The sequence below is a fragment of the Rhinoraja longicauda genome, unplaced genomic scaffold, assembly GCF_053455715.1.
Source record: "Rhinoraja longicauda isolate Sanriku21f unplaced genomic scaffold, sRhiLon1.1 Scf001386, whole genome shotgun sequence".
NCBI lineage: Eukaryota > Metazoa > Chordata > Chondrichthyes > Rajiformes > Arhynchobatidae > Rhinoraja > Rhinoraja longicauda.
In genome coordinates, this window is record NW_027602601.1 from 8,408 (window position 1) to 22,767 (window position 14,360).

Here is a 14,360-nt window from a genome sequence, read left to right on the forward strand (position 1 = left end):
TGCTTTCTTTCTCGATGATCCTTCACGTTCAGTTATTTGTTGTTGTTCCTCTTGTTCCCTTCTGCTCCTCACTGTCTGTCGATGTCTCTTTGCGTCGTTCCTTCCTTGACCAAGCTGTGACTTGTTTGCTCCCTCCTCTTGGCATGATCTAGAAAGTATAGAAATATCAGGATGTATATATTTATAATAAATTCTAAATAAAAACCTACTTATTAATGAGCACGTAAATCATTAGATCCGAATGGCAATTTATTTTTCTTGAAATAAAATAAACCTCAAAAAGGTTCTTTAGTACCTGTCACTTTCTGTTTTGCGTTCTTTCTCGTTGATCCTCATATGTTCCGTTATTTATTGTTGCTCCTCTTGTTCCCTTCTGCTCCTCACTGTCTTTCGATGTCTCTTTGCGTCGTTCCTTCCTTGTCCAAGCTGTGAATTGTTTGCTCCCTCCTCTTGGCATAATCTAAAAAATATAGAAATATCACGATGTCTATATTTATAAAATCTAAATAAAAACCTACTTATTAATGAACACGAAATCATTAGATCAAAATGGCAATTTTTTTTAAATTGAAATAAAATAAACCTCAAAAAGGTTCTTTAGTACCTGTCACTTTCTGTTTTGCGCTCGTTATCGTTGATCCTCACACGTTCCGTTATTTATTGTTGCTCCTCTTGTTCCATTCTGTCCCTCACTGCCTTTCGATGTCTCTTCTGCTACTCACTCCCTCTCGATGTCTCCTTGCGTCATTCCTTCCTTGACCATGCTGTGACTTGTTTGCTTCCTCCCCTTGGCATGATCTAAAAAGTATAGAAATATCAGGATGTATATTTTTATCAATTCTAAATAAAAACCTACTTACTAATGAACACGAAAGCATTAGATCAAAATGGCATTTTTCTTCTTGAAATAAAATAAACCTCAAAGAAAAAGTTTCTTTAGTACCTGTCACTTTCTGTTTGCTTTCTTTCTCATTGATCCTCACACGTCCAGTTATTTGTTGTTGCTCCTCTTGTTCCCTTCTGCTCCTCAGTCTTTCGATGTCTCTTTGTGTCGTTCCTTCCTTGACCAAGCTGTGAATTGTTTGCTCCCTCCTCTTGGCATAATCTAAAAAATATAGAAATATTACGATGTATATATTTATAAATTCTAAATAAAAACCTACTTATTAATGAACACAAAATCATTAGATCAAAATGGCAATTTCTTTTTCTTGAAATAAAATAAACCTCAAAAAGGTTCTTTAGTACCTGTCACTTTCTGTTTTGCGTCCGTTCTCGTTGATCCTCACACGTCCCGTTATCTATTGTTGCTCCTCTTGTTCCATTCTGTCCCTCACTGCCTCTCGATGTCTCTTCTGCTACTCACTCCCTTTCGATGTCTCCTCGCGTCATTCCTTCCTTGACCAAGCTGTGAATTGTTTGCTCCCTCCTCCTGGCACAAAAGCATTAGATCCTCACACGTCCAGTTATTTGTTGTTGCTCCTCTTGTTCCCTTCTGCTCCTCACTGTGTTTCGATGTCTCTTTGTGTCGTTCCTTCCTTGACCAAGCTGTGAATTGTTTGCTCCCTCCTCTTGGCATGATCTCAAAAATATTGAAATATCAATAGACAATAGGTGCATGAGTAGGCCATTCAGCCCTTCGAGCCAGCACCGCCATTCAATGCGATGATGGCTGATCACTCTCAATCAGTACCCCGTTCCTGCCTTCTCCCCATACCCCCTCACTCCGCTATCCTTAAGAGCTCTATCCAGCTCTCTTTAGTACCTGTCACTTTCTGTTTTGCATTCTTTCTCGTTGATCCTCACACGTTCCGTTATCTATTGTTGCTCCTCTTGTTCCATTCTGCCACTCACTGCCTCTCGATGTCTCTTCTGCTCCTCACTCCCTTTCGATGTCTCCTCGCGTCGTTCCTTCCTTGACCAAGCTGTGAATTGTTTGCTCCCTCCTCCTGGCATGATCTAGAAAGTATAGAAATATCAGGATGTATATTTTTATAAATTCTAAATAAAAACCTACTTACTAATGAACACGAAAGCATTAGATCAAAATGGCATTTTTTCTTCTTGAAATAAAATAAACCTCTAAGAAAAAGTTTCTTTACTACCTGTCACTTTCTGTTTGCTTTCTTTCTCATTGATCCTCACATGTTCAGTTATTTGTTGTTGCTCCTCTTGTTCCCTTCTGCTCCTCACTGCCTTTCGATGTCTCTTTGCGTCGTTCCTTCCTTGACCAAGCTGTGAATTGTTTGCTCCCTCCTCTTGGCATAATCTAAAAAATATAGAAATATCACGATGTATATATTTATAAATTCTAAATAAAAACCTACTTATTAATGAACACAAAATCATTAGATCAAAATGGCAATCTCTTTTTCTTGAAATAAAATAAACCTCAAAAAGTTTCTTTAGTACCTGTCACTTTCTGTTTTGCGTTCGTTCTCGTTGATCCTCACACGTTCCGTTATTTATTGTTGCTCCTCTTGTTCCATTCTGTCCCTCACTGTCTTTCGATGTCTCTTCTGCTACTCACTCCCTCTCGATGTCTCCTTGCGTCATTCCTTCCTTGACCATGCTGTGACTTGTTTGCTTCCTCCCCTTGGCATGATCTAAAAAGTATAGAAATATCAGGATGTATATTTTTATAAATTCTAAATAAAAACCTACTTACTAATGAACACGAAAGCATTAGCTCAAAATGGCTTTTTTTCTTGAAATAAAATAAATCTCAATCAAAAGGGTTCTTTAGTGCCTGTCACTTTCTGTTTTGCGTCTTTCTCGTTGATCCTCACACGTTCCGTCATTTATTGTTGCTCCTCTTGTTCCATTCTGTCCCTCACTGCCTCTCGATGTCTCTTCTGCTACTCACTCCCTTTCGATGTCTCCTCGCGTCGTTCATTCCTTGACCAAGCTGTGAATTGTTTGCTCCCTCCCCTTGGCATGATCTAAAAAGTATAGAAATATCAGGATGTATATTTTTATAAATTCTAAATAAAAACCTACTTACTAATGAACATGAAAGCATTAGCTCAAAATGGCTTTTTTTTTCTTGAAATAAAATAAATCTCAATCAAAAAGGTTCTTTAGTGCCTGTCACTTTCCGTTTTGCGTCTTTCTCGTTGATCCTCACACGTTCCGTCATTTATTGTTGCTCCTCTTGTTCCATTCTGTCCCTCACTGCCTCTCAATGTCTCTTCTGCTACTCACTCCCTTTCGATGTCTCCTCTTGGCATAATCTAAAAAATATAGAAATATCACGATGTATATATTTATAAATTCTAAATAAAAACCTACTTATTAATGAACACGAAATCATTAGATCAAAATGGCAATCTCTTTTTCTTGAAATAAAATAAACCTCAAAAAGGTTCTTTAGTACCTGTCACTTTCTGTTTTGCGCTCGTTATCGTTGATCCTCACACGTTCCGTTATTTATTGTTGCTCCTCTTGTTCCATTCTGTCCCTCACTGCCTTTCGATGTCTCTTCTGCTACTCACTCCCTCTCGATGTCTCCTTGCGTCATTCCTTCCTTGACCATGCTGTGACTTGTTTGCTTCCTCCCCTTGGCATGATCTAAAAAGTATAGAAATATCAGGATGTATATTTTTATCAATTCTAAATAAAAACCTACTTACTAATGAACACGAAAGCATTAGATCAAAATGGCATTTTTCTTCTTGAAATAAAATAAACCTCAAAGAAAAAGTTTCTTTAGTACCTGTCACTTTCTGTTTGCTTTCTTTCTCATTGATCCTCACACGTCCAGTTATTTGTTGTTGCTCCTCTTGTTCCCTTCTGCTCCTCAGTCTTTCGATGTCTCTTTGTGTCGTTCCTTCCTTGACCAAGCTGTGAATTGTTTGCTCCCTCCTCTTGGCATAATCTAAAAAATATAGAAATATTACGATGTATATATTTATAAATTCTAAATAAAAACCTACTTATTAATGAACACAAAATCATTAGATCAAAATGGCAATTTCTTTTTCTTGAAATAAAATAAACCTCAAAAAGGTTCTTTAGTACCTGTCACTTTCTGTTTTGCGTCCGTTCTCGTTGATCCTCACACGTCCCGTTATTTATTGTTGCTCCTCTTGTTCCATTCTGTCCCTCACTGCCTCTCGATGTCTCTTCTGCTACTCACTCCCTTTCGATGTCTCCTCGCGTCGTTCCTTCCTTGACCAAGCTGTGAATTGTTTGCTCCCTCCTCCTGGCACAAAAGCATTAGATCCTCACACGTCCAGTTATTTGTTGTTGCTCCTCTTGTTCCCTTCTGCTCCTCACTGTCTTTCGATGTCTCTTTGTGTCGTTCCTTCCTTGACCAAGCTGTGAATTGTTTGCTCCCTCCTCTTGGCATGATCTCAAAAATATTGAAATATCAATAGACAATAGACAATAGGTGCAGGAGTAGGCCATTCAGCCCTTCGAGCCAGCACCGCCATTCAATGCGATGATGGCTGATCACTCTCAATCAGTACCCTGTTCCTGCCTACTCCCTATACCTCCTCGTTCTCCCCATACCCCCTCATTCTAGCCCTTGCTGCTACTCGATGTCTCTTTGCTGTTGGTGACTCAATGCGAACCCAACGGGTCCGCGCCTGTGCAGTTGGGGCCAATTATAGACAATAGACAATTCCAGTGTATACAAGCCCAATCGCTCCAGCCTTTCAACATACGACAGTCCCGCCATTCCGGGAATTAACCTAGTGAACCTACGCTGCACGCCCTCCATAGCAAGAATATCCTTCCTCAATTGATCTAATACTTACGTTAGAAGGACTTTTCCATCTCCAGTGCCCGTCATCCGTGTGTGACGTTACAATGTGAACCCAACGGATCCGCGCCTCTAAAGTCGGTGCCCGTTGATCTACTACTTACGTTAAAAGGCCGCTGGTTCTGTGCGTGACGCTCAACGCCTAATTGGTCCGGGTTCACGTGGTGCATTCTGATTGGCTCCTGCCGCTCCTCCACACGTGCGGCCGATTAATATGCTCTGACCTCCCGCTCGACGCCTCATTGGTCCAGGTCCCACTTGGGGAGTCATTGCTCAGCGAAGCACGCTTCGAATGACAACATTCTTCGTTGATATCGTATCCTTCAGGAAAACTTTGACATTTTCCCTAGCCTTTCCTCGGCTAAGAGCCACATACAATTGACCATGCTGAAATACCGGTTTCTCCAGGTATATCAACACTTTTTCCATGGTCTGTCCTTGTGCTCTGTGGATTGTCATAGCAAAACACGTCTGAACGGGGAATTGTCTCCGCTGAAAGGGAATGTCTTCGCCTTCTGTCAAAGTAAGCGGTATCCTAGGAATCATCACAATTTCATTTCTGAAGGCTCCAATGGTGATTTTTGCAACGATCAAGTTATTGTGTAGCTGTTCCACAATCATCCTCGTTCCGTTGCATAGTCTTGGTGGTGCCAAATTCCTCATTAAAATGATCGGAGATCCCTTTTTCAACTCCAATTTGTGCGGTGGTAATCCAGAGATCTCCACTGAATCGAGGAATTCTGTTGGGAAGTGAGTAGCATCAGTTCCCTCAGTCACAGCATTGAACGAAAGGTATGTCTTCATGATCCCTGGGAAGCATCTGATACATCTAGAATTGATGCTCCTCATAATGTCATTCAGCGGAACCAAGATACAATTGTTAGAAAATAATTCGGCAGGATTGTCGAAGGTGGGATATATAAAATCCATGCAATCCTCCAGTGATCTTCCAGCTAGAACCATGTCTTGTGGGATTTCAATCTCATCGTCTTCATTTTTCAAAATCCTGTCTTCTCCAACATTCAGCAAAAATTGAGAATAGTCGTCTTCTCCATCTCCCAATCGCATATTCCTCTTCAAGTTGAACATGGTGAAAGTCCTCCACAAGTAGGATTTCTTGATGCATGAATTTTCAATATCAGCATCGTTTCCCCTTTTCACAACAGGAAGGAGTTGTCTAAAATCACCACAACAAACGGTAATAATACCGCCAAAAGGCTCATCCTTGGTGCATATATCCCGAAGAGTTCTATCCACGGCTTCGAAGCTCTCCCTCCTAATCATCGGACACTCATCCCAAACAATCAGTCTCACTTGCCTGATCAACTGTGCCGTGTAGGAATTCTTTTCAATGTTGCACATTGTATTCTCGCTCACTTCGATGGGTATCTTGAAGCGAGAATGTGCAGTTCTTCCACCAGGCATCAATGTAGCAGCTATCCCAGAGGATGCTACAGCAAAAGCAACATCACCTTTACCTCTAACTTTGGAGAGGATCAAATTTGTGAGAAATGTCTTTCCCGTTCCTGCTGGGGAATCAATGAAAATCATTGAAGGAACATTCCTATCCAAGCAGCCGCACACATGGTCATACACGACTCTTTGCTCAGCATTCAGCATCGGCTCCTTCTCTGCAACAAACTGCTGTTGTTCAGGCACACTATACTGCAACTCATGCAGCAATTCTGGATTGTCAACAATGTTCATCCTTCCATTTCTTGGTTTGGGCAAATGAAAGTATTCCAGGGTCTTGTTATAATTCGCAAGCTTGTCTTGAATATACAACAGAGCTTGATCATGATGCCTCTCATCAATCATGATATTTTGATGACTGCTTAGTGTCGATTCTTTTTCAAGGAAATTCTCAGACATGGAATTTTTGAAGCGATCCCATAGTTGTCGAGGATTGTTGACCTCGTCGTTCATCAGCAAAACGACAAATAAATCTCTTATTGCACCAGGGAGCTTTGTCTTCTCAGCATCTTCCATCGTCTGTCGCCAATGGTCATCATCTTGCAACAAACCTCTTTCTATGCAGACGTCTTTGAATGAAGAAAGAATATGTCCATCATGTGTCCTTAATGAATCAAAGGATACTGGCCCTTTTACGTGATGGAGAAGCAGTCTCAAGTAGTACAGATCACCACATCTTGGAGAAACTGTATACACACGTCCCAGAACGTTGACTTCAAAAAAACCTGGAAAATCCTCCACTATCTTTCCAACCTTCCTTCTTTGCCATTTCTTCTTGTTCCACGTGTAAAACCGGGGAACATCAGTGTAATACAAAGTCCGTGCAAATTGATCTCGAGAACACAATTCCATGAATGCAGTTAAAGTTGTTCTCGCGAAATCATCATTTCTCACCCGCTGAACAGCATCGGCTGTGATAACGACTCGTTGTTCTTCTGGTAGATGTACCTGGAGTCGAATGACAGGAGGGTGTCTCTCATGAGTTGTAAATCCAAGGATTGATCCCACTGCTTCTGATGGACCAATGTATCTTCCAGTCAAGTACTGTATAATCTCGTCATCCCTGTTAAGTCCAAAAACTGCTTGATCACTCCCCTTCAAGGTGTACTTGATGACGTATTTGACCGACTTGACAGAGGAGCATATCTCAACATTCAAGTGACATTGGAACAACTTCAAGAGTTGAGCATTATAGGGCACAACCCATTCAGAAGTAATAGGTCGATGCCGGCGTCGTTCTTGATGTCCTTGAAATCCTCCCATATCCGGAGATCTTCTCCTGTACATAGGATATGAATCATCTCCACACCTTGTGCTCTCGATAAATGGCTTCGGGAATCTTTTATTGCATCTTCCATTCTTCCAACACTGAGAGGTGTGTTTGCAGTACGGTCCATGAATCATGTGCTTTAGTACCAATCCATGCAGCTCGGGATCTAACTGCGGGTCTGGTATTTCAGCTTGCACAAATCTGTCAACATCTCGTGGCCGTGGCTTATTCGCTTCGTCAAGCCACAGCAGACAGTGCAAATGAGGCAGTCCTCTCTTCTGATATTCCACAGTCAAGACAAAAGCTATACAATTTCCAAAGAGGCCATCCGGTCCAGTAAGGCACTTGATGAAGAGTTTTCTTTTCAGATCGAAGACCCTTGTAATCAAGTCTGGTCTATCACACGGCTGCTGATTCAAAAAGAGGCCGCGTTGGATCTCGCTCCACTTCGGATTGCAAGTCATTGTAATGAAAAACGAAGCAGTGCCGTACTTCCGAACATACATCATGGCGTCCTGGCATCGTTCCATCATGTATCTCGGTCCACCGACAAATGTTGAGGAGAGGATTATGCGCTTTCCAATGTTATCCAAATCGTCATTATCATTTAAGGCATCCGTCAGGCCTTTGTAAGTTGTTGATCTCAACGATGCTTGATTTAGGCGAATATAATTGAGCCTATCGTTCTCAATCTTAGCAGCCATGTCGACGACATATTGTTGAAAGAGTCGTCCTCCTCTCAAAAGTTGGTTAAATTCATTATCACGATTCATGATCTTATAGGCATAATATCGCATCGCTGTCAACTTCCTGCTGTTACGCATTTTGAGTTGGTAATGCCATCCATCATCTCCAAGCGGAAAGAAAAGAACATATTGAAGACTATCATACGACCTGTGAGACTCTGAAATGATCCGCAGGCCTCCTCCTCTTTCTTTCAAGATAATGTGACGTGATGTTGCCTCAGGTTCATTATTGTTTGGTATTATGACAGCAACTTCATTGGCAATTTGTCTGTTAAATCTCCTTTCATGTTCAAATGGTGGCCGACGATCTGGATCAATGACGATGGATGCCTCTGGTAAATCTCGAATTCTATCCTTTGCCACTTTAATTGAATTAATGTAAGGGTTGTTTAGTCTCATCAAGTTTTCAAGCATCTCAACAATTTCCCTTTGAATACCAGCATCTTGCAGTATACCCATTCGCAATTCAACACTATCTTGAGGGTCCATAAAATAGATCTGCAAGAATTGACTTGGCTGGTCTAGGTCAGGCATCAATGGACCAATGTAATGATGAATCTGCCCTTGAATGATGACTGAAGGACTCCATCCAGGTCTTGGTGGCACAACTTCCTTGGCACCGAATGACGTCATTTGAAAGAGGCAGTTGTATTGTCTAATATTCTTTCTGAACTCTTTTGCTTGTGGTGTGTCAATTGTGTACAATTTCATCAATTCATCAGGTAGTGTGCAGAGAGGAGCAATGTTTACCTTACCCTGCATGCAGCAAAAGTTTGCAGTTTCTCCAGAGAAACGGTACGCTCGACACTGAGGGCAAATCTTGGTCATTTCACCAACATCAGCAGATAGATTTCTCCTTGCGATTTGTACATTTCTTCTTCTTTTCCTGGCCCGCTCTTCAGCCACTCTTCTAGTTCTTTCATCTCCCATCTCTTGTCTCCTTTTGTTTTGCGTGCTCTCAAGTTGATCCTCAACACTCTCAGTCATTTCTTGTTGCATCTCTTGTTCTCTTCTGTGTTGTATTCTTTTTTGGTTATCCCTGAGACGTTCATTTCTTACTTGTCGAGTTTCTTCACTCCTTGTATCTTGTGCTCTCTTTCGGAGATGCTTGAGACGCTCAGTCTTTTCTTGTTGCGTCTCTTCTTCTCTTCTGTGTTGAATTCTTTTTTGGTTATCCCTGAGACGTTCAGTTCTTACTTGTCGAGTTTCTTCACTCCTTGTATCTTGTGCGCTCTTTCGGAGATGCTTGAGACGCTCAGTCGTTTCTTGTTGCGTCTCTTCTTCTCTTCTGTGTTGCATTCTTTTTTGGTTATCCCTGAGACGTTCAGTTCTTACTTGTCGAGTTTCTTCACTCCTTCTATCTTGTGCTCTCTTTTGGAGATGCTTGAGACGCTCAGTCGTTTCTTGTTGCGTCTCTTGTTCTCTGCTGTGTTGCATTCTTGTTTGCTCATCCCTGAGACGTTTAGTTCTTGCTTGTTGTGTTTCTTCACTACTACTCTCTTGCGCTCTCTTTTGAAGATGCTCAGTCGTTTCTTGTTGCGTCTCTTCTTCTCTTCTGTGTTGCATTCCTTTTTGGTTATCCCTGAGACGTTTAGTACTCGTTTGTGGCATTTCTTCACTACTACTCTCTTGCGCTCTCTTTCGAAGATGCTCAGTTGTTTCTTGTTGCGTCTCTTCTTCTCTTCTGTGTTGCATTCCTTTTTGGTTATCCCTGAGACGTTTAGTACTCGTTTGTTGCATTTCTTCACTACTACTCTCTTGCGCTCTCTTTCGATCTCTTTTTTGGCCTTCCTTGAGATGTCCCGTTTTTTCTTGTTGCCTTCTAATTTCTGCCTGTTGACGTCTGCTAATGTTCGTTGACCATCCTGCACCTCGTTTTCTCCCTCTTCTTGGCATGATGTTAAAAACAAACAGATATTGATCAGGTGGGGGGGGGGGGGTGGGAGTTGAGGGATACAGAGGGTGAGTGAGGAAGGGTGTTAGACCAATGCAGGAGAGGTTTGGGGGACTTTCAAGGAGGGATCAGGGGTGGATGGATTGGGTGAGTGGGTGGGTGAAGGAGGGGGGATAAAGGGGGTTGCGGGGGATGGAGGATAAGAGTGAGAGGTGGGTTGTGGGGGGGCGGAGAGGATGATAACGGGTTGACGGGGCAATGGAGTGGAGAGTGGGGCTCTTAAAAAAAAATCTGAAACCAATTTAAGTTAATGCAGCACAGGTTTGGGGTAGTTTTAAGGGGGATTGAGGGGGGAATGGAGTTCGTGAGTGGGGCTCTCAAAAAAATCCTAAACACAATTTCAGCTAATGCAGGTTTAGGGGAGTTTTATGGGGGGTGGGTGGGGGGGAATGGGGTGCGTGAATGGAAGGATGGAGTGGTTGAGTAAGGGGAGGGTGGTAGACCAATGCAGTGGAGGTTTGGGGGAGTTTTAAACGGGGTTCAGGGGGAATGAATTGGGTGAATGGGGTGGAGGAGGGGGGATAAGGGGGCTGAGGGAGATGGGAGTGTGTGATTGGAGGATAAGGGGAATTGATTTGGGTTGTGGGGGGGTGATAAGTGGGGTTGAGGGGGTGTGGATGGAGTGGGTGAGTGGGGCTCTTAAAAAAAAAAAGGAAACCAATTTAAGTAAATGCAGCACAGAATTGGGAGAGTTTTAAGAGGGATTGAGGGGGGAATGGAGTGTGTGACTGGAGCTCTGTAAAATCTTAAACACAATTTCAGTTAATGCGACAGAGGTTTGGGGGAGTTATAAGGGGTTTCAGGTGGGAATGCAGTGTGTGAGTGGTGGAGGGAGGGGGGATGGAGTGGCTGAGTGTTAGACCAATGCAGTAGAGGTTTGGGGGAGTTTCAAAGGGGGTTCAGGGGGGATGAATTGGGTGAATAGAGGGGGGGATAAGGGGGCTGAGGGGGATGGAGTGGATGAGAAGAGGATAAGGGGGGATGAGGTGGGTTGTGCGGGGGATGATAAGTGGGATTGAGGGTGTGTGGATGGAGTGGGATTGTGGGGCTATTAAAAAAAACCTGAGACCAATTTAAGTAAATGCAGCACAGGTTTGGGGGAGTTTTAAGGGAGATTGAAGGGGGTATGGAGTGCCTGAGTGGGGCTCTCAAAAAAATCCTAAACACAATCTCAGTTAATGCAGGTTTGGGGGAGTTAAGGGGGTTTCAGGTGGGAATGGAGTGTGTGAGTGGGGGAGAGGGGGGATGGAGTGGCTGTGTTAGACCAATGCAGTAGCGGTTTGGGGGAGTTTCAAAGGGAGTTCAGCAGCGATGAAATGGGTGAATGGAGTGTGGAAGAGGGGGGGATAAGGGGGCTGGAGTGGGTGAGAAGAGGATAAGGGGGCTGAGGTGGGTTATGGAGGGGATGATAAGTGGGGTTGAGGGGGGTGTGGATGGAGTGGGTGAGTGGGGCTCTTAAAAAAACCCTGAAACCAATTTAAGTTAATGCAGCACAGGTTTGGGGGAGTTTTAAGGGAGATTGAAGGGGGAATGGAGTGCGTAAGTGGGGCTCTTAAAAAAATCTGAGACCAATTTAAGTTAATGCAGCACAGGTTTGGGGGAGTTTTAAGGGGGATTGAAGAGCATGAGTGGGGCTCTCAAAAAAATCCTAAACACAATTTCAGTTAATGCAGGAGAGGTTTGGGGGAGTTTTATGGGGGGGTGGGTGGGGGGGAATGGGGTGCGTGAGTGGAAGGATGGAGTGGTTGAGTAAGGGGAGGGTGTTAGACCAATGCAGTGGAGGTTTGGGGGAGTTTTAAAGGGGGTTCAGGGGGACTGAATTGGGTGAATGGGGTGGAGGAGGGGGGTATAAGGGGGCTGGAGTGGGTGAGGGGAGGATAAGAGGGTTGAGGTGGGTTGCAGGGGGGATGGTAAGTGGGGTTGAGGGGGGTGTGGATGGAGTGGGGCTCTTAAACAAAAAACTGAATCCAATTTAAATTAATGCAGCACAGGTTTGGGGAGTTTTAAGGGGGATTGAAGGGGGAATGGAGTGCGTGAATGGGGCTCTGAAGAAAGATTTGGGGGAGTTTTAAGCGGGGGGGGGGGGGGGTTGAGGTGGGAATTGAGTGCCTGAGTGAGGGGGATGGGGTGGCTGCGTAAGGGGAGGTGTTAGACCAATACAGTCGAGGTTTGGGGGAGTTTTAAAGGGGGTTCAGGGGGAATGGAATGGGAGATGGAGAGAGGATAAGGAGGATAGTGGGTGAGGGGAGGATAAGAGGGTTGAGGTGGGTTGCAGGGGGGATGATTAGTGGGGTTGAGGGAGTATGGATGGAGTAGGTGAGTGGGGCTCTGAAAAAAATCCTAAACACAATTTCAGTTAATATAGGAGAGGTTTGGGGGAGTTTTAAGGGCGGGGGGGTTAGGTGGGAATGGAGTGCCTGAGTGAAGGGGGTTGAGGTGGGAATGGAGTGGCTGAGTAAGAGGAGGGTGTTAGACCAATGCAGTGAAGGCTTGGGGGAGTTTTAAAGGGGGCTCAGGGGGGATGAATTGGGTGAGTGGAGGGGGGGATAAGGGGGCTGAGGAGGTTGGAGTGGGTGAGGGGACGATAAGGCAGGTTGAGGTGGGTTGTGGGATGATAAGTGGGGTTGAGGGGGTGTGAATGGAGTGGGTCTCTTACAAACACCTGAAACCAATTTAAGTTAATGCAGCACAGGCTTGGGGGAGTTTTAAAGGGGATTGATGGGGGAATGGAGTGCAAGAGTGGGGCTCTGAAAAAACCATAAACAAAATTCCAGTTAATCCAGGAGAGGTTTGGTGGAGTGTTAACGGGAGATTGAGGTGGGAATGGAGTGCGTGAGTGGGGATGGAGTGGCTGAGTGTGGGGAGGGTTTTAGACCAATGCAGTAGAGGTTTTTTGGGGAGTTTTAAAGGGGGTTCGGGGGGATGAATGTGGGGAGGTGGAGGGGGGATTGAGAGAGTGAGTTGAGTTCTCAAATGAAACAAATCTAAATGAGGAAAAATGAAATTATTTTTATGTTTAAAAAACAAAGCGTTTTTTTCTTTAAATCGTTTTTTAAAGTGAAATAATCCTATGAAAACGTACTTTTTTGACAAAAAAGAAATCAATGCTTTTTGAAATGAAGCGTTTTTCTTTGAAAATGAAAAGAATATAAATGAAGGCGACGTTTTATTTTACTCCCTCACGTGGTACACCAACCAATGGGGCGTCGAGTGCGAAGTGGGAAGCTGAACAGAAAAAGGCAACGTTCACTCACTAAAAAACCCTCCCCGAAGTATGAAATAGAAATAAAACAATCGGAAATGAGGAAAAATGAAATGCAAGTAATGTTAAAAAGACAAAAAAAATTTAGAGCACAAAACGGCAAACCTCCCTAACTAAAGAAAGCCTCCCCTAGGTAAAAACTAAAAAGAAACGAAAGTAAATAAGGTAAAATGAAATGGACTTTATGTTTAAACAAAGCGATTTGCTTTAAATAAAATATCAATGGAAATGAAGCTTATCTTGTATTGCACAGCAGCAGCCAAAGCTCGACGTCTCAGCACGAACCAGACAGTTCAGCAGCAGCGAGAGCTTTCAGGGGGACACGCCCTGTCGTACAAATAAGAGCGTCGGCGATCCTCTCACGTGGGGGGGGGGGGGGTGAGCGGGGGAGCGCATTAGTGAAAGGTCCGGGGGGGGGGGGCGGGGGAGCGCATTAGTGAAAGGTCCGGGGGGAGCGCATTAGTAGAGGTTTGGGGGAGTTTCAAAGGGGGTTCAGGGGGGATGAATTGGGTGAATGGAGGGTGGAAGAGAGGGGGGTAATGGGGCTGGGGGATGGAGTGGGTGAGAAGAGGATAAGGGGGTGGGTTGTGGGGGGGGATGATAAGGAGTTGAGGGGGTGTGAATGGAGTGGGTGAGTGGGGCTTGTAAAAAAAAAACCTGAAACCAATTTAAGTTAATGCAGCACAGGTTTGGGGGAGTTTTAAGGGGGATGAAGGGGGGAATGGAGTGCGTGAGTGGGGCTCTGAAGAGGGGAGGGAGGAGGGGAGGGAGGGGGAACTCCCCTTTTCCCAGTACCCCTCTTTCCCCGTTGGGCCCGTCCCCGTAGGGTTTCCATTGTAACCGGGAGGGGGGGAGGGAGGGTGGAAGGAGGGGGGAGGGGGAGAGGG

The 14,360-nt window shown here is 44.1% G+C and overlaps 1 protein-coding gene across 1 annotated transcript; it reads right to left on the bottom strand.

Moving 5' to 3' along the window:
* Window positions 1-4,026: 4,026 nt before the first annotated feature.
* LOC144591662 (uncharacterized) lies at window positions 4,027-13,795 on the bottom strand. Its single transcript, XM_078395705.1, has 2 exons — window positions 13,294-13,795; window positions 4,027-10,142 (listed from the first exon to the last, which is right to left on the bottom strand). Exon 2 carries the CDS (start codon window positions 9,995-9,997, stop codon window positions 5,042-5,044), a length of 4,956 nt encoding a protein of 1,651 aa, XP_078251831.1. The 5' UTR covers window positions 9,998-10,142; window positions 13,294-13,795; the 3' UTR covers window positions 4,027-5,041.
* Between the last annotated feature and the right edge of the window lie 565 nt (window positions 13,796-14,360).

Excerpts from the sequence above, each read along its gene's own strand:
- LOC144591662 (XM_078395705.1), bottom strand. The coding sequence starts at position 9,997 with ATGCAACAAACGAGTACTAAACGTCTCAGGGATAACCAAAAAGGAATG.